The sequence below is a fragment of the Pongo abelii genome, chromosome 10 (assembly GCF_028885655.2).
Source record: "Pongo abelii isolate AG06213 chromosome 10, NHGRI_mPonAbe1-v2.0_pri, whole genome shotgun sequence".
NCBI lineage: Eukaryota > Metazoa > Chordata > Mammalia > Primates > Hominidae > Pongo > Pongo abelii.
In genome coordinates, this window is record NC_071995.2 from 8,660,243 (window position 1) to 8,680,961 (window position 20,719).

The window sequence follows — 20,719 nt, forward strand, 5'->3', positions numbered from 1 at the left end:
GTTTCGCTCTTGTTGCCCAGGCTGGAATGCGATGGCACGATCTCCGCTCACTGCAGTGTCTGCCTCCCGCGTTCAGGCAGTTCTCCTGCCTCAGCCTCTCAAGTAGCTGGGATTACGGGCATGTGCCACCAAGCCTGGCTAATTTTTTGTATTTTTAGTAGAGACGGGGTTTCACCATGTTGGCCAGGCTGGTCTCGAGCTCCTAACCTCAGGTGATCCTCCCGCCTTGGCCTCCCAAGGTGCTGGGGTTACAGGCGTGAGCCACTGTGCCCAGCCTTATTAATTAGTATTAACTAATATATAGTTCATACTCAAAAATAGCTATATCATTTTAGCATTTTTTTGTCCTTTATCCAGGATTTCTTCAAGATCACACATTGTATTTGTCACGTGTCTTTAGTTTCCTTTAATCGTGACTTTTTTTTTTTTTTTTTGGCCTGTGTCTTTTTTGACATTGACATTTTTGTAGAGTACAAGTGAGCTTTTCTGCAGAATGTCCCTCAGTTTGGATTTGTCTGATATATACTAAGGATTAGAGTCAGGTTATGCATTTTTGGTAAGAATATCACATAAGTGAAATGCCGTACTTCATAATTCTTTACATCAGGAGGCATATACCCATTTTTCTCAACATTTGATTACTTGGTTAAGGTCTTCTAAGTTTCGTTACTATATAGATATAGTGGTTTTCTTTATTAATAATATGTGGGGAGATTGAGACTGTAAATATCCTATTTTTATATCAGACTTTGAATAGTTTTAGCCTCCATTGATGAATCTTGCCTGAATCTATTATATTATGATGTTGTTACAAAATGGATTTTTCCCCCCCTCATCTCTATTATTCATTAGTTGGTATTGTACTGTAAGGAAGGATTTTCTCTCTCTCTTTTTTTGGAGACGAGTTTCACTCTTGTTGCCCAGGCTGGAGTGCAGTGGCGTGATCTTGGCTCACCATAAGCTCCACCTCACAGCTTCAAGCGATTCTCTTGCCTCAGCCTTCTGAGTAGCTGGGATTACAGGCTTGCACCACCACTCCCGGCTAATTTTGTATTTTTAGTAGAGACGGAGTTTTTCCTTGTTGGTCAGACTGGTCTCGAACTCGTGACCTCAGGTGATCCGCCTGCCTCGGCCTCCCAAAGTGCTAGGATTACAGGTGTGAGCCACTGCGCCTGGCCCATGAATTTTCTCTATTATCTTCTGGATTTATGGTCTCATTCAAAAAATTATAATCCATTACTGTCACTATTCATTTTGCTTAAATTGTCAGGGTTAGGGACAGTGGGAGCCTCAACCTACCTGGCCTTAGGTGATCCCAAGCCGAGCCTCTTGAGTAGCTGGAACTACAGGCATGTACCACTGTGCCCAGCTAAGTTTTGTACTTTTTTGTAGAGACAGAGTTTTGCTATGTTGCCTAGCCTACCTTGGAACTCCTGAGGTTCAAGCAGTCTGCCTGCCTCAACTTCCTGGAGTTCTGGGATTACAGGGATGAACCACCACACCGTGCAATTAATGGTTTTTGAATGTACATCCTAAGTGTTTCTGCTGGAGAATGCAAAGCTTAAAATAGCATTCTTCATAAAAAGTTGATCTAGTAATAATGAGCTGTTTCTTAGAACTCATTTTGAAAATGCAGTAACCAAGGCCTGAAGTAATGACCTATCTGAAGTCCATTAAAATGTCTTCTTTCCTGGACAGTATTTGTATGGTCATCCGTGATGTTTTCTTCTTGACTATTCATTATTTCATAAGACTTATAAATCTTTTTGTCTGATTACACACACACACACACACCACGATTGCAAAAACCTATTAGTCTAAATAAGAAAAGGAGAGTAGAGAGTAAAGTTGTAGTTTTCTTATTGAGAATTACAGTGTTCATGGGGAATGGGTGGGAGGAGTGATACCCCCTGCCCCCCAGCCAAGCTAATTGGTGAGGGAAGCTCCAAGAGATTTCATTTATATAGATGGAAGATGTTACAAAAAGTGACTGGCATGTTACTTCTCAACTGGATAGTTTCTGAGTTAGTAGTTTTGTTGGAATAGTCCATTCCATCAGAACATTTAAGAGATCTTGGTAGTGTGTGTGTGGTAAGACAGGCAGGGACAGTTCCTTCTCTGTGAATTAGAGATCTGCCACACAGCTTTGTCACATTTGAGGTTAACACTTAGGATTCTAGTATTGCTGGTGAGCTAGAAAAATGCCTTCTCATTCCACCATTCTGAAAGTCTTGCTTCTAGAAAAGACTTTTTTAAATTGATGACCTTAGTTTGGGCTGCTATAACAAATTACCGTAGACTGGATAGCTTAAACAACAGAAATTGTTTCTGTTGTTCTGAAGAACAGTGTTCTGGAGGCTGGAAAGTTCGATATCAAGGTACTGGCAGATTTGTTTCTGATGAGGGCCCACTTCCTGGTTTGCAGATGGCCGTCTTGCTGTGTCCTTACATGGTGGAGAAGAGAGAGAGCACGTGCACAAGAAAGCATGTGTGCAAGCTCTCATCTCTTCGTTTCTTTTTTAAAATTAATTTATTTATTTTTCTTATAGAGATGAGTTCTCACTATGTTGCCCAGGCTGGTGTTGAACTCCTGGACTCAAGTGATCATCCCACCTTGGCCTCCTAAAGTGCTGGGATTACAGGTGTGTACCGCCATGCAGGGCCATCTTTTTTCTTTTTTGAGACAGGGCCTGTCACCCAGGCTGGTGCGCAATGATGCAATCACAGCTCAGCTTGAACCTCGTAGGTGCAAGCTATCCTACTGCTTCAGCCTCCTGAGTAGCAGTAGCTGGGGTTATAGGCATATGCCATCATGCTGGACTGATTTTTAAAAATTTCTTTGTAGAGACGAGGTCACACCATGTTGCTCAGGATGATCTTGAACTCCTTGGGCTCAAGCAACCCTCCTGCCTCGGCCTTCCAAAGTGGAATTACAGGTGTGAGCCACCACACCTGGCTTCTTGTCTCTGCTTATAAAGGCACTAATCCCATTGATGAGAGCTCTACCTCCTTGTGTCATCACATTGAGGGTTAGGATTTCAACACTTAACATTTTGGGGGACACAAACATTGAAATGATGACTGATGTATTTATATTTTCTCATTTTTTCCCAGACAGGGTCCGCTCTGTCACCCAGGCTGGGGTGTGGTGGCATAATCTCAGCTCACAGCAACCTCCACCTCTTGGGTTCAAGCAGTTCTGCCTTAGCCTCCCCAGTAGCTGGGATTACAGACGCCCACCACTGCGCTCGGCTAATTTTTATATTTTTAGTAGAGGCAGGGTTTCACCATGTTGGCCAGGCTGGTCTCGGACTCCTGACCTCAAGTGGTCTGCCTGCCTCGTCCTCCCAAAGTGCTGGGATTATAGGTGTGAGCTACCACACCTGGCCATATTTGTATTTTCTAGTTTCTGAATTCTTTGATATGGTAAATAATAATACCAACATGGTGAATAACAACACATTCTATTTTCTGTCCCCTCTTTTAGAATACTTTTTTCCCCGACGGTCATTATAGACTTATTTTTTACAGTGTTTTTTATTTCAGTAGTTTTTGGAGAACAGGTGGTGTTTGGTTACATGGGTACATTCTTTAGTGGTGGTTTCTCAGATAGGTGCACTCGTCATCCAAGCAGTGTACACTGTACCCAGTGTGTAGTCTTTTATCCCTCACCCCCTTCCACCCTTCCCCGAGTCCCCAAAGTCCATTATATCATTCTTGTGCCTTTGTGTCCTCATAGCTTATCCCCACTTATAAGTGAGAACATATGATGTTTGACTTTTCTTTCCTGAATTACTTCACTTAAAATAATGGTCTCCAACTCCAGGAAGATGCTTTATTCTTGATATTAATATTTTAAAGAGCATATGTCTCCTTTTGCTGTTTTCTCTACAATTGACATGCTCTTAGAGAATTCTCATGGTTGTTTGACCTAACAGTGATAACTGAGCTACTCTTAAGAATAGGAGAACCGGACCGGACGTGTTAGCTCATGCCCATGATCCCAGCACTTTGAGAGGCTGAGGTGGGCGGATCACTTGAGGTCAGGAGTTCAAGACCAGCTTGGCCAACATGGTGAAACCCCATCCCCTCTAAAAAATACAAAAATTAGCCGGGCGCAGTGGCTCATGCCTGTAATCCCAGCATTTTGGGAGACCAAGGCGGGCAAATCATGAGGTCAGGAGTTTGACACCAGCCTGGCTGATATGGTGAAACCCCAGCTCTACTAAAAATACAAAAATTAGCTGGGCGTGGTAGTGTGTGCTCTAGTCCCAGCTACTTGGGAGGCTGGAGCAGAAGAATCGCTTGAACCCGGGAGGCGGAGGTTGCAGTGAGCCGAGAACGAGCCACTGCACTCCAGCCTGGGCGACACAGTGAGACTCTCAAAAAAAATTTTAAAAATAAAAAAATTAGCTAGGTGTGGTGGTGTATGTCCATGGTCTTGGCAACTTGGGAGGCTGAGGCAGGAGATTCACTTGAGCCTAGGTTGCAGTGAGCCGAGATTGTGCCACTGCACTCCAGTCTGGGTGACAGAGCAAGACTCCATCTCAAAAAAAAAAAAAAAAATGGAGAATCAGTTCTTAAATTTGAAGTATAATTTGATGGAAGGAAAAAAAAAATAGGAGAACCAGGAGGGAGCGGCACAAGGGTTAAAAAACTAACTGTTGGGGCTGGGCCCAGTGGCTCATGCCTGTAATCCCAGCACTTTGGGTGGCCGAGGCGGGTGGATCACAGGGTCAGGAGATCGAGACCAGCCTGGCTAACACGGTGAAATCCCATCTCTACTAAAAATCCAAAAAATTAGCCTGGCGTGATGGCGGGTGCCTATAGTCCCAGCTACTTGGGAGGCTGAGGCAGGAGAATGGTGTGAACCCAGGAGGCAGAGCTTGCAGTGAGCCGAGATGGCACCACTGCACTCCAGCCTGGGCGACAGAGCAAGACCAAAACTAACTATTGGGTACTGTGCTCACTCCCTGGGTGACAGGATCGGTTATACCCCAGACCTCAGCATCATGCAAATATACTCACGGTTATACCCCAGACCTCAGCATCATGCAAATATACTCATGTAACAAACCTGCATGTGTACCCCCGAATCTAAAATAAAAGGTTTAAATTATTTAAAAAGGAGGGCTTTTTTTTTTTTTTTTTTTTGACAGAGTCTTGCTCTGTCACCCAGGCTGGAGTGCAGTAGTGCAATCTTGGCTCACTGCAACCTCCGCCTCCCAGGTTCAAGCAATGCTCGTGCCTTAGCCTCCCAAGTAGCTGGGATTACAGGCATGCACCACCATGCCTGGCTAATTTTGTATTTTTAGTAGAGATGGGGTTTCACCATGTTGGCCAGGCTGGTCTCAAACTCCTGACCTCATGATCCGCCCCCTCCAGCCTCCCAAAGTGTTGGGATTACAGGCATGAGCCACCATGCCCGGCTGGAGAGCCGTTTAATAACATTTGTTACACATTTAACATAAAAATCATTAATCATAAATCATAAATTATAAATTAATTAATTATAAATTAATTAATCATAAATTAATCATAAATCATTAATCATTAATCATAAAAATCATTAATCTATAGTTTTAACCTAAAAAGTAGAAGGGAAAGCATGTGGATTTGGATGCTTTTTGTTTCACTATTCTGTGGTTTCTACTGCCATCCTAGAGAATGACACTGTCCCTTTCTGCGCCATCTAGAGAGGGGAGGGGTCCATGTGGCCTTCTCATTGTAACTTAAAGGGAAGTTTTCACGGTGTCTGGAACTTTTATGTCCTACAAAGAGCACGTGGAGGAGGAGGATGTCCCCAAGTTCCTTGCAGCAGGAACCCACTTAGGTGACACCATCCTTCACTTTCAGATGGAATATGTATCTATAAAAGAAAAAGTGATGGCATCTGCATCATCAATTTGAAGAGGACCTGGGAGAAGCTTCTACTGGCAGCTCCTTTCGTTGTTGCCATTGAAAACTGTATTGATGTCAGTGTCATATCCTCTAGGAATGCTGGCTGGCAGGCTGTGCTGAAGTTTGCTACCGCCACTGGAGCCACTCCTGTTGCTGGCTGCTTAACTCTTGGAACCTTCACTAACCAAGTCCAGGCAGCCTTCCAGGAGCTGTGCCTTCTGATGGTTATTGATCCCAAGGCTGACCACCAGCCTTTCACAGAGAGATCTTAGTTAACCTGCCGACCATTACTCTGTGTAACAGATTCTCTGCACTGTGTGGACATTGGCATCCCATGCAGCAACAAGGGAGCTCTCTCAATGGGTCCAATGTGGTGGATGTTGGGCCTGGGAAGTCTTGCAAACACATGGCACCACCTCCTGTGAACACCCATGGTAGATTATGCCTGGTCTCTACTTCTGCAGAGATTCTGAAGAGATTGAAAAAGAAGAGCAGGCTGGGCACGGTGGCTCAGGCCTGGAATCCCAGTACTTTGGGAGGCCGAGGTGGGTGGATCACCTGAAGTCAGGAGTTGGAGACCAGCCTGGCCAACATGGGGAAACCCTGTCTCTACTAAAAATACAAAAATTATCCGGGTGTGGTGATGCTTGCCTATAATCCCAGCTACTTGGGAGGCTGAGGCAAGACAATTGTTTGCACCTGGAAGGCAGAGGTTACAGTGAGCTGAGATTGCGCCACCACACTCCAGCCTGGGTGACAGAGCAAGAATCTGTCTCAAAAAAAAAAAAAAAAAAAAACTCCAGAGGTCCTAAAAAATCATCTGGAACACTCGAGGATGGAATGAAAGTAAATATCAGTAAGGAAGGAGGCTGTCATTTGTCTGTTCCTTGATTCCTGAGAAGAAAACCACTAGTACTTACTATTATTAGGAGTATAGCCAAACTGTCCACTAGTACTTACTATTATTAAGAGTATAGCCAAACTCTGCTTTCAAAAAACAGAAGTTTATGGTAGGTCATATGAGGAGTTCCCCCACTTAATTATGGGGAGGGAGGGATTGTTACCATTCAGATCAGAGCATAATCAGCCCTTAACTGTGTCACTCTGCTTTGACAACAGCAGCAACCTTTTAATACACACAATACCTTTTATGTCCTAATCAACAGGAACAAAGATTGCTTCCCCACCCCATTGCTGTTCGAGGGTTAACTTATTAACCTTATTGTTACGTTAGCACTTTATTATACACTTGATCCGAAACTTATATCTAAAATATTTGTACCGAAATCTTAATTTCAGTATTAAGTCAACAAGCTAGATGAAAAATTTTGTAAGTTGGAGTTTAAGATGTTTATTTAAAAAAAAAGTGTTACAGGAAATGGAGTTGAAAGCAAAGCACATTCAGTTGGAATACATGTTTTTACAATGAGTAGTGGAATCGTGGGTAAAGTTCTTCGAACAATTATGTGCATTTGTTTACTAAATAACATGGGTCTAAGGGAAGAAACCATTCCTTTTATATCCATTTATAAGCTCTACGTCAAAGGCATGAGTGATATTTGGTGAGTGCCCAAGAGATCAGTAGCTCATAAGGCAGAGTCCTAAGACATGCCACTTTGCCTTTTTGGCTCACATTCATCTTTCCAGCCTTGGATCACTTCTGCTTTCCTAGAATAACATCAGGTATTTGTTACAGGAGGCATTGATTTCTTTCCATCCTCACTAATACCCCCATAGTACACTGTGCAGATCCAACTCTACTTTGGGTAGAGCACTCCCATTTTCCGGTGGCAACAGATAGGCTGTTTATACTGGAGAGTGGAACAGTTTTTTGCTTTCTTTATCCCATTTTTAAAAAGGAGCAAAAGCTATTTCCAGGTTAGCATAATGACAAGGTAATAATGGTTGAATTTTTTCTTGACAATTTACATTGTCTTTCTTCCTGATGACTCAAGCTTTTCTCAAAACTTAATCTTCTTGTTTTGTTTCTTTCATTTAATGGTTTTGATTGTTCTCTCCTGATTTTCTTATTTTTTTATAATACTATTTAATAATTGTAGATTTTGCTAGTTTTTTAAACATTTATTTATTTATTTTGAGACGGAGTCTCGCTCTGTTGCTTAGGCTGCAGTGCAGTGGCACAGTCTCTGCTCACTTCAACCTCTGCCTCCTACGTTCAAGTGTACCTCCTGCCTCAGCTTCCCAAGTAGCTAGGATTACAGGTGTGTGCCACCATGCCTAATTTTTGCATTTTTTAAAGATAATTCTTTCTTTTTTTATTATTGTACTTTAAGTTCTAGGGTACATGTGTACAACGTGCAGGTTTGTTACATAGGTATACGTGTGCCATGTTGGTTTGCTGCACCCATCAAGTGGTCACTTACATTAGGTATTTCTCCTAATGCTATCCCTCCCCCAGTCCTTCACCTACCAACGGGCCCCGGTGTGTGACGTTCCCCGCCCTGTGTCTGTGTGTTTTCATTGTTCAGCTCCCACCTGTGAGTGAGGACATGCAGCGTTTGGTTTTCTGTCCTTGTGAAATTTTTGTATTTTTAGTAGAGATGGGTTTTGCCATGTTGGCCAACTGGTCTTGAACTCCTGACCTCAAGTGATTTGCCCACCTCAGCTTCCTAAAGTGCCAGGATTACAGGCGTGAGCCGCTGTGGCTGGCCTTGCTGGTTTTTTTTTTTTTTTTTTACTGATTTTTTTCCTTTAAGTTTTACTTTCTTCTCCTGGCTCTTATTGAGGTCCTAGGTGTCCCTTTTTTACTTTCATATTTTCAACTTATATATTCCTATTTTTTTAGCTGTTCTCAGGCTGATTCCCATAAATGAATTTTTTTTTTTGAGATGGTGTTTTACTCTTGTTGCCCAGGCTGGAATGCAATAGCAGGATCTTGGCTCACCGCAACCTCCGCCTCCCTGGTACAAGCAGTTCTTCCACCTCAGCCTCCCAAGTAGCTGGGATTTTATGCATGAGCCACCACGCCTGGCTAATTTTGCATTTTTAGTAGAGACGGGGTTTCTCCATGTTGGTCAGGCTGGTCTTGAACTCCTGACCTCATGTAATCTGCCCTCCTCAGCCTCCCAAAGTGCTGGGATTACAGGCGTGAGCTACTGCGCCCAGCCCTTTTTTTTTTTTTTAAACACACAATTTCACTCTGTCGCCGAAGCTGGAGTGCAGTGGCTCGATCTCAGCTCACTGCAACCTCTGCCTCCTAGGTACAAGTGATTCTCCTGCCTCAGCCTCTCGAGTAGCTGGGATTACAGGCACCTGCCACCATGCCTGGCTAATTGTTCTATTTTTAGTGCAGACAGGGTTTCACCATGTTGGCCAGACTGGTTTCGAACTCCTGACCTCAGGTGATCCACCCACCTTGGCTTCCTAAAGTGCTGGGATTACAGGCGTAAGCCACTGAGCCTGACCCCATAAATTAATATTTAAACATAAATATACAGTTTTCACTCCACCAATATGACTGTATACATATATGTATAGTTCCAGTCTACATTTCAAGTACAGTAATTCTTTAAAATCCTTATGTCATTACCAAAGTCTTTCCTATCTAGATCCAAATCCAACATCTTCTGCCCCAAACCAGCTTCCCTTCTTAACATTCCCATTCTCTATATCCTTATCTCAAAATTTTTCATCCTCAAACTGGCGCCGAGGTTTTTTTCAATTTTTAGAATGCTCTTTAGATTTGCTTATCTAGGCAAGTCACTGCTAAAGCCTAAGAAATGATATCAAGGGCCGGGAGCTCATGCCTGTAATCCCAGCACTTTGGGAGGCTGAGGTGTGCAGATCACCTGAGGTCAGGAATTTGAGACCAGCCTGGCCAACATGGTGAAACCCCATCTCTGGAAAATACAAAAAAGTAGCCTGGCATGGTGGTGCATGCCTGTGGTCCCAGCTACTTAGGAGGCTGAGGCAGGAGAATTGCTTGAACCCAGGAGGCAGAGGTTGCAGTGAGCCAAGATAGTGCCACTGCACTCCAGCCTGGGCGACAGAGTGAGACTCTGTCTCAAAAAAAAAAAAAAAAAAAAAAAGATACCAAGATGCTTGTAGCAAATGATTGTGAGGAGAATGGTGTTAGCCACAGGCAAACCTCACATCTGCTGATGACCACATACCTACCCATGGGTGCTCCTGGAGAATAATTTCTACTTTTTTCACCTTCAAAAAAAACTTTTTTTTTCCCTTTTAGGGTCAGGGTCTTTGTCATCCGGGTTGATCTTAGGTCACTGCAGTCTTAAACTCCTGGGCTCAAATTATCCTCCTACCTCAGTCTTCTGAGTAACTAGGGCTACAGACACACACAACCACACCTGGCTAATTTTTTAAGTTTTTTTTTGTAGAGATGTGGATCTCGTGGTGCCTAGGCTAGTTTCGAATTCCTGATCTCAAGCAATCCTCTTCCCTCTGTCTCCCAAAGTGCTGGGATTACAGAGTAAGCCACCAGGCCTGGCCAAAATTTTTTATAATTGTCATCTTGGTGGTGGATTCTCAAGATGGAATTCTGCTGGCAGAGGAGTATATGGAAAATGCTTCTAATCCCTACTGTACATACAGGGAAAGAATTGAAAGATGGGATGGCATGGACTATCAGCAGGCAATATCCAGCACAGACTGTCAGTTCTCCTAATCAGAACAGATATAAATTCTTTAGTTCAGAACATATGACTTTGCATATTCGATACTTTACCTGACCAACCATATCTTTTACTGTACATCAGTACCATCAATACAAATCGCAGAGAGACACACACATATTGTTAACATTTTTACCCCGTGATTTGTGCTCTGCCTTACATTTGAATTGTCCTTTCTCTTTTTTTTTTTAAACACACACACCCCCGGCTCATGGTTTGTGCCTTAATTTTGCTATTAGTTCTACCTCCCTGATTTTTCTTCCATCAGAACTACTACCGTGTTTAAAAGTTAATACCATAAAAATTAATATAGTGTCTGTCTCCCACTAGAAAGCTTCTTGAGAGCAAGGACCTTATTTATCAATCTATTTTGACCATATAGAAAAGAATCTGACACATAGTACTTAATATTTATTGGATGAATGAATATCAATTATTAGTAAGGAATTGATCATATGGTGTATTTATAAAATGTAATTCCATTCAGCCCACCTAAAGTAATAAAGCTATATATACTCTGATACAGAAAGATGTCTCTGGTACAATTTTTTTTTTTTTTGAGACAGAGTATCACTCTATTGTCCAGGCTGGCGTGCAGTGGCACAATCTCAGCTCACCGCAACCTCCACCTCCCGGGTTCAAGCGATTCTTCAGCCTTAGCCTCCTGAGTAGCTGAGATTACAGGCATGCACCACCACACCTGGCTAATTTTTGTGTTTTTAGTAGAGATGGGGTTTCACCATGTTGGCCAGGCTGGTCTCAAACTCCCAACCTCAGGTGATTTGCCCGCCTCTGCCTCCCAAAGTGCCGGGATTACAGGTGTGAGCCACCACTCCCAGGCAATAATTTTAAGTGATTATATATCTATATATGTTTCTGTATACTTAGATGACAGTAGGGAAAATACATACTAATAACCTTAAGTACCTAGAATGTTGTATGGAAGGTGAATATGTTCTGTATTTTTGTGTTTGAATGTTTTGAACAAGTATAGTAGTCTTCCCTAGCCACAGTTTGCTTCCCATGGTTTTGCATTCTGCAGTTTTCAGTTACCCATGGTACAGTACAATAAGATTTTGAGAGAAAGGGACCATATTTACATAACTTTTATTACAGTAATTGTTATAATTGTCCAGTTTTACTAGTTATTATTTCTTACTGTGCCTAATTTATAAATTAAACTTTATCACAGGAATTGTGTATAGGAAAAAACACAGTATATATAGTTCTTACAGTTTAGGCTTTCCACAGTTCCAAGCATCCATTGAGGGTCTTGAAACATCCCCCACAGACAAGGTGGGATTACTCGTGTGTGTGTGTGTGTGTGTGTGTGTGTGTGTGTATGCATATATATATACATACACACACACACACAAAATTTATATACATACACACTATATATATTTTATATATATATAATTTTTTTAAAAATGAAAATAGGGTTTAAGAAGAAACTCTGGGCGGCCGTGGTGGCTCATGCCTGTAAGCATTTTGGGAGGCCGAGGCAGGCAGATCACGAGGTCAGAAGTTCAAGACCATCCTAGCCAACATGGTAAAACTCCATCTCTACTAAAAGTACAAAACAATTAGCCAGGCACGGTGGCGGACACCTGTAGTCCCAGCCACTTGGGAGGCTGAGGCAGGAGAATTGCTTGAACCCAGGAAGCAGAGGTTGCAGTTAGCTGAGACCATGCCGCTGCACTCCAGCCTGGGTGACAGTGAGACTTTGTCTCAAAAAAAGAAGCAATTCATCTAAATACCTTGTTTGTGTATTGTTTGGGGTCTCCCTAAATAGAATGGTATTGGCTAAATGTTCAAGAAACATTTATTTTAAAAAATTATTTTCTTTTTTCATTATAGAGGCATATGTTCTCACTTTTTAAAAAACATACAAAACATAATATAGATTGAGAATTGCATAGGGCACAATATTAAACTTTTCTCTTCAACCTTTTTCCTGTCTTGCCACCCAGTCGTGTTCAGAGGAAGCCAGTTAAATCGTTAAACCACTTAGATTTTTTTTTTGAGTCTCTCTGTGTCACCAGGCTGGAGTGCAGTGGCACGATCTCGGGTCGCTGCAGCCTCCACCTCCCGGGTTCAAGTGATTCTCCTGTCTCAGCCTCCCAAGTACCTGGGATCAGAGGCGCCTGCCACCACACCCAGTTAGTTTTTGTATTTTTAGTAGAGTTGGGGTTTCACCATGTTGGCCACGATGGCCTTGATCTCTTGACCTCGTGATCCACCCACCTTGGCATCCCAAAGTGTTGGGATTACGGCATGAGCCACTGCACCTGGCCCACTTAGGTATTTTTTATGTGTATGCACAAATAAAACTTTTTCTCAGATTTGCCCTTTAAAATAAAAACTCAGCATTATGTATCTGGGCATTTGTTCATCTCTGAACATATATGTTTATGACATTCTTTTTAATGGCTATGTGATAATTCATTGTAGTGATGTGTACTATAATTTCTTTAATCAGAGATTTTTCTAATTAAATTTTCTTTTTTCTTAGGAGTATCTCTATCCCAATTTAATATTAACAAAATAGTACATTTCATTTTGTGATCCAAACTTCGGCATATTACTATACCTCTATTTTGTTGTATATTTCCCTCTAATGGTTTTGGCCTCGTATTTATATATTTCAGGTCTGCGGATCAATGGAGAGCTAATCACTGCCTACCCACAAGTGGTGGTAGTCAGAGTACCAACTCCTTGGGTGCAAAGTGATAGTGACATCACTGTTTTGCGCCATCTAGAGAAGATGGGATGTCGGTTAATGAACCGACCTCAAGCCATCCTGAACTGCGTTAATAAGTTCTGGACATTTCAAGAGTTGGCTGGCCATGGTGTTCCTCTGCCGGATACTTTCTCTTATGGTGAGCCTACTAAAGAGCATACATAGCCTAAATATTAACCACTGATAGTTTAATAGGATAAATTTACAGACATGAAAGAACATCTTATAGAAGTGACTTTCAGTTTTAACACACTGGACAGGATAATTACGAATTATATCTTAAGATTTGTTTCATATTATGGGGGAAAATAGGGTTAGAAAACTTTTTCTGTAAAGGGCAAGATTATAAGTATTTTAGGTTTTACAAGCCATAAGTTCTCTGGTAACTCTCCATAATGCTGTTGTAGCATGAAAGCTGCTATAGACAATGCTTAAACAAATGAGTAGCTTTGTTCGGATGAAACTTTATTATTATAAAAACAGCCAATAGGTCTAATTTGACCCGCAGGCCTTAGTTTGCCAACCTCTGTGGTAAAAGATAATTCTAATTTTATGACATTAGTTTTTCATTTTCTTCATTACCATTTTGATAACTCAAATATTTTAATCTTTTTAAAGAAAGTAACACTTTAGTAGGTGTAGCAATGCTTTCCAACTTCTGGTAAAAGGATTTTTTTTAAAAAGATCAATCTGTGGTAAATTAATACTCTTGTAAAATATAATAAAATGATCACAGCAGTGCCAGATTGCTATAAAAGCTTCTGCTGCCTACCCTTTTTGTATTTATCTGACCACATAACAGTAGTGAACAAGTCCTATACAGGCACAGGTTACAGGACCACATTCTGAGTAGCACTGCTTTAAACAATATTTTGCTAATGTATTTCCTGCCTTTAATTCTCTTGTTTGGAAAAGATCAAACTTAAATCAGTGCAGAGTTTTCCATAAAGGTATTTCTCCAAATAAATATCCAGTAGAGTGCTTGGAGATTTCATGAGGCTTTACAAAGGAACTCTTGTCCTCTCCTTATTGTTAATATTTTAAAAAAAGGAACTCTTCCCCCCAACCCCCACCAAGCCTGTATGGCATGTGTGGATGCAGTTTCTGTTTTTAGCAATTGCATAAGGAGAGACAGAATTAATATAAGTTGAGAATTCTGTGTTTTTAGTGCTTTGGGGATATTAATAGTTTATAACATGACTGTACAATTTTGATTTTATGAGAATGGAAAGAAGGAAAAAAAGATTAACCAGATTAACAAGTATTACCTTTGTTCTATGGATGAAGGATTAAAATTTGGTGACCAAGTCATAATTTTGCAACGCTACGAATTTCTCATATTTCACTTGTTTAATGGACTTTCTCCTGTCTCAGCTTTTCTCTCTCATCATGCTGATTTTTGTAGCTACAATCTGTTTTTGCTCTAATCATGTTATTGTATCATTTGTTTTTGGGCAATAAAAAGAATAAGAAAGGAGACAACCCAGGATGCTGAGTACCCCAGTGTAGAAAAAACTCTGATTAATGATGGAGATAAGAAAAATTGGTGTGTGTGTGTTTGTTGATAATAAAAAGAGTGTGTCAGTGTGTGCAGCATCTCTTCAACCTTGGATAGATCTTAACCAGCTCATTCTTCAGTTCCTTAATCCAAGCAGGGAATTGAATATATTAAAGTAAATCTTGGGGCTTCTGTTATTTGTGTGGGAGAATAATAAGGATAAAAACATGAGAAATGGCATAGAATTAGTAAACTCTTTAGCTGAAAGATACTTAAGTTAGATATCAGAATATGTATAGATTAAGGAAACTATTATTTGTTTTAAACTGATAATCAGTTATATTTTCAACTTACACATACTTTCTCCAAGAAAAAAAGATAGCCATCAGGCTCTTACCTTCAACTTCCTTGTGCTGTTGGTTGTCTTTAGTGTTGATAAAATCGATCACAAAATACTTCTGCTGCTGTTTGTCTTAAATTTTTTTATTGCTCAAACCAGGTGGCCATGAAAATTTTGCTAAAATGATTGATGAAGCTGAAGTACTGGAGTTCCCAATGGTAGTAAAGAATACGCGGGGTCATAGAGGTGTGTATGAGTTGTTGGTAAGGTATATAGTTTTGAAACTATTCTGGCTTATTAATATGAGTGACTTTGAAGAATAGTTAGAGGGAAATTGTTAGATGCATGATACCTCAGACTTACAGAAGGCTACTATGAGTTGTTCAGTTTGGCTAAAAGCTATTTTTTTAGTGGTTACCTAGAGATTTTAACATACATAGACTGAGTCTCAAGTTAATGTCTGTATCTTCCTCAATAATATAAAGACCGCCCGTAATCCCAGCACTTTGGGAGGCTAGGGCAGGCGGATCGCCTGAGGTCAGGAGTTCAAGACCAGCTAGCCAGATGTGGTGGCATACGCCTGTAATCCCAGCTACTCGGGAGGCTGAGGGAGGAGAATTGCTTGAACCCGGGAGGCAGAGGTTGCAGTGAGCCGAGATCACGCCACTGCACTCCAACCTGGGCGATAGAGCCAGACTGTGTCTAAAAAAAAGGCAAAGAAACAATAAGACCTTAGATCACTAACTCCAGTCATCGCCCTATAAAGATATATAGTTTGAAGACTTAAATGCATAAGGTAAAACTGTAACACTTTATAAGATGGCATATGAAAATATCTTAATGACTTTGGATTAAGGTCGTTTTTTTTGTTGTTGTTTTGTTTTTTTTTGAGATGGAGTTTTGCTCTTGTTGCCCAGGCTGGAATGCAGTGGCGTGATCTCAGCTCACTGCAACCTCTGTCTCCCAGATTTCAAGCAATTTTCCTGCCTCAGCCTCCCAAGTAGCTGGGATTACAGGCATCTGCCACCATGCCCAGCTACTTTGTTTTTTATATTTTTAGTAGAGACGGGGTTTCACCATGTTGGCCAGGCTGATCTCGAACTCCTGACCTCTGGTGATCCACCCGCCTCGGCCTCCCCAAGTGTTGGTATTACAGGCGTGAGCCACTGCGCCCAGCCTGAGGTAGAATTTTAAGGCATAAAATGATACATCAATCAGTACAGTGACATATTTTGTGTTTTGGCAGGGATGGCTGGATCAGAGTTCAACTGGAACTGTTGACTGGATTCTTTGTATTTGGCTTCTCCAATAGAGCAGCCAAGAGTCTCAGGCCTCCTACAGTGGATGCTAAAGTGAACAAAGAATCTGTATGACCTTTTATGGTCTACCCTCATAAGTCATAATAGAATTACTTCTGCTATGTTCTCTTGTTTGGAGCAATCACAAGCCCTCCTAGATTCAGCCAGAAGTGACATAGATTCAGTATCCCTCCTTTCCCCTCCCCACCATGGTAGGAATTAAGAACCATATATCAAAAACAGCCACTTCCATTGGCATAAAAATAGACAAATAGAGCAGTGGAACAGGCTAGAGAATTCAGAAATAAATTGAGGTAACATACTGCTATATTACTATATCCTAATATCATATATTAATATATTGTATAATATATCACACATGTTTTAATTCAGAGATAAAAAGTTTTGCTAGTGAATAAGGTTTCATTATTGGCTAACCTGGAGAAGTACAAATCTAGACCCCTGCCTCACAGCATATATCAAAATAAATTTTAGTTTGTCATGAAAGAGTTTGGGGAGTGGTAAAAGGAGATTGTTTACCTTGTCTTTGTATATTTTTGTATTATTTCACTGTTAAAACAGTTCTAACAAGGAAAACTTAAAAAAAAAAGTGTAACTGGTTCTGAAATAGCAGATTGTGGTACAAGAAGATTCAGATAATAGGTATCGTCTGCCCACAATTGATGACTTAACATGTATTTTTATTCTTTTCAATCATAGGTAAAGCTGTTTTCTTGGCTCGAGATAAGCACCATTTGGCTGATCTAAGCCATCTTATTCGCCATGAAGCACCATACCTGTTCCAGAAGTATGTTAAAGAGTCTCATGGACGGGATGTACGTGTCATTGTCGTGGGAGGCCGTGTGGTTGGCACCATGTTACGTTGTTCAACAGATGGGAGAATGCAAAGCAACTGCTCATTAGGTAAAAATAATGCAATTATCTTTCTAGTATATAAAGTAACATTTATAATTGTCCAGTGAGTATTCATATGTGTGTAACTCTAGACCCTCTTAATAAGTTGAAAAATGTATTTCCTTTTACATGTAAATATGATTTTTACACATGCCATCAATGTAATTAAACTCTTGAGTTATTTTTCTTGTAATATAATTCTATTTCACTGAATCATATTAAATCTGTCTTCACCCATTGTCAGTTTGTAACCCAATTTACACATGTATTGGTTATCTGACAAAAGTTAGAGATTCCCTCTTTGGTGATGTACTTATTTTGTATATAATGGGAGTTCCTATAAGATGTCATAACCCATTTTACCCATTGGTCCAAACAAGATTGCTGATTTTGATTTTCTTAAATATGTATTTTCTGAGATCTCTTATTGTTCAGGTACATCAGAACTTAGGCTTTGGGTTTTTATCCTCCTCTTCTCTGTTTATATCACTTTCTTAGTAATCTTGTACAGCTCTTGACTTTAAATACCATTTGTATGTTTATTATTTCCAAATTTCTATCTCCAATTTAGGCTTTTTTCCCTGCTCCAACTCCAGGTTTATATAAGGAATTGCTTACTCAGTATCTCCAAAACTGAACTCCTTACAATGTGTTCTACCTGTAGTTATCTCCTTCTCATTTTATTCTTATGTATGTGTATATGTATGTATGTATGAGTGAGTGAATGATGGGGTCTTGCCTGTCTCCCAGGCTGGAGTGCAGTGGTCCAATCTCAGCTCACTGCAACCTCCACCTCACGAGTTCAAGCGATTCCCCTGCCTCAGCCTCCTGAGTAGCTGGGACTACAGGCACCTGCCACCATGCCCAGCTAATTTTTTTATTTTTAGTAAAGACGGAGTTTCACCATGTTGGCCAGGCTGGTCTCAAACCTCTGACCTAGGTGATATGCTTGCCTCGGCCTCCCAGAATGCTGGGATTACAGGCATGAGCCACCACACCTAGCGCCGGGCTAATTTTTTACATTTTTTTTTTTTGTAGAGATAGGATCTCCCTATGTTGCTTAGGCTGGTTTCAAACTCCTGGGCTCAAGTAATCCTCCTGAGTTGGCCTTCTAAACCTGTGGGATTATAGATGAGAGCCACCACATCCAGCCTCTCTCTATTGCTTAATGACAGCTCTGTTTTTCTGATTTAGACCCAAATCCTTAGAGGCATCCTGGTCCCTCTCTTCTCTTATACCTCATATTCAAATTGTCAGGAACCCTTTGAAATCTCTACTCAGAATGTTTCCAAATCTGACCATTTTTTACCATCTCCACTCCTAATACCATCTTCTCTTATTTGGATTACCTATAGTAGCCCCTTAAGGGGTCTTCTTGCTTCTACCCTTCCCTCCTTATCTCTTCCTAACACCGCAGTGGTATGACGGATGCTTTTACATTGCAAGTCAAATCAGCCTTTGCTCAAAATCCTCCAATAGGGCCGGGCACAATGGCTCACACTGGTAATCCCAACACTTTGGGAGGCTGAGGCAGGAAGATCATCCTGAGCTCAAGGTTCAAAACCAGCCTGTCTCTACAAAATATAAAAATAAATTAGCTGGGGCCAAGCTTGGTGGCCCAAACCTGTAATTCCAGCACTTTCTTAGGCCAAGGTGGATGGATCACTTGAGGCCAGGAGTTCAAGACTAGCCTGGCTAACATGGTGAAACCCCATCTCTACTAAAAATATAAAGTTGGCCAGGTGCAGTGGCACATTCCTGTTTAGTCCCAGCTACTCAGGAGGCCGAGGCATGAGAATATCTTGAACCAGGAGGCAGAGGTTGCAGTGAGTCAAGATTGCACCACTGCACTCCAGCCTGGGCGACAGAGTGAGACTGTCTCAAAAAAAAAAAAAATTAGCTGGGCATCGTGGCATGCACCTGTGGTCCCAGCTGCTCAGGGAAGCTAAGGCAGAAAGACTACTTGAGCCTGGGCGGTCGAGGCTGCAGTGAACCATGATCATACCACTGGACTCCAGCCTGTCTCAAAAACAAAAATAAAAAAAATTCCTCCAATAGCTCACCAGTTTTCATTCCCAGAAAAATTTTAAGTTCTTGCCCTGGCTACCAGGCCCCAGGTGATGTCATTCCTACTTATCTTTCTGAGATCTATGATCACATGGATGAATCTCAAAAACGTGATGTTCATTTCAAAAGGCAAGTCAAAGAAGAGAATACATGTATTGCATTTATATAAAATTTAAATATATGCAAAACTAAACAATGCAGTGTTGGGACTACAACATTTAGTAAAACTAAAGAAAAGGCAATATATTGATAAGCATGAAATTCAATATGGTGGCTTATTCAGAATACATGATAGAGTAAGAACACAGTGAAGATTTGAAAGATATTGGTTATATTAATTTTACTTTCTACTTTTTTTTTTCTGATGGAGTCTTGCTCTGCCACCCAGGCTGAAGTACAGTGGTGTGATCTCAGCTCACTGCAACCTCTGCCTCCCAGGTTCAAGCAATTCTCGTGCCTCAGCCTCCTGAGTAGCTGGGACTACAGGTGTGCACCCCCATGCTGGGCTAATTTTTGTATTTTTAGTAGAGTTGGAGTTTCACCATGTTGGCCAGGCTGGTCTTGAACTCCTGGCCTCAAGTGATCAGCCTCCCAAATTGCTGGGAGCCACCAGGTGTGAGCCACCGTGCCCAGCCTACTTTCTATTCTTGAAAAATGACTTCTGCCTCCTTGAATTAGCTCTTCATGTCTCATTTTAATTTTTCATTATCACACGTCCTGCTGACTAGCTGGAAGAGAGCTAAATGGCATCTTTTCTTTTATGGGTCACTTTTCCCTTACTTCGTTGAGATTTAATTAATAGTTACTCTTCATAGTTCAGGCAAAAGGAACTTTAGAAAGTAACTTAGTTTTATATTAAGAAGTATATTTTTTTCATTAAGTTTGTTTTGAGGTCGGGTGCTGTGGCTCAGTCCTGTAATCCCCCACCCAACACTTTGGGATGCCAAGGCAAGAGAATGGCTTGAGCCCTGAGGTTTGAGACTAGCCTGAACAATGTAGAGAGACCCCATCTCTACAAAAAATAAATTAATTAAATAAGCCAGACGTGGTGATTCACACCTCTGGTCCCAGCTGCTTGGGAGGCTGCATTCTGGCCTGGGTGACACAGCAAGACCCTGTCTCAAAAAAAAAAAAAAAAAAAAGGTGGTTTTGAGATCAGTGAGGCCTACAAAAAGGTATAAAGGATTCCTTTGCACCCCTTAACCAGCTTTAGAAATAAGTTGTCAATATAGTTATCTGTTTACTCTCTCTGATCATTTTCTTCTCTCTTCCCCACATCCTGAACTTGGTATTTATCTTTCCTAT

General features: G+C 41.1%; 1 protein-coding gene across 6 annotated transcripts in view; it reads left to right on the forward strand.

Moving 5' to 3' along the window:
- The window catches only part of RIMKLB (ribosomal modification protein rimK like family member B), an 86,681-nt gene that overhangs the window by 40,048 nt on the left and 25,914 nt on the right, over positions 1-20,719 (forward strand). For all 6 annotated transcript variants that reach the window (XR_002917059.3, XM_054526770.2, XM_002822869.5 and 3 more), the window contains 3 exons: positions 13,205-13,435; positions 15,294-15,380; positions 17,153-17,356. Coding sequence is in view for 5 of the 6 variants with exons in the window: in XM_054526770.2 (XP_054382745.1) it covers positions 13,205-13,435; positions 15,294-15,380; positions 17,153-17,356 (522 nt within the window). In the remaining variant the exon portion in view is untranslated. The remainder of the gene's footprint in view (positions 1-13,204; positions 13,436-15,293; positions 15,381-17,152; positions 17,357-20,719) is intronic.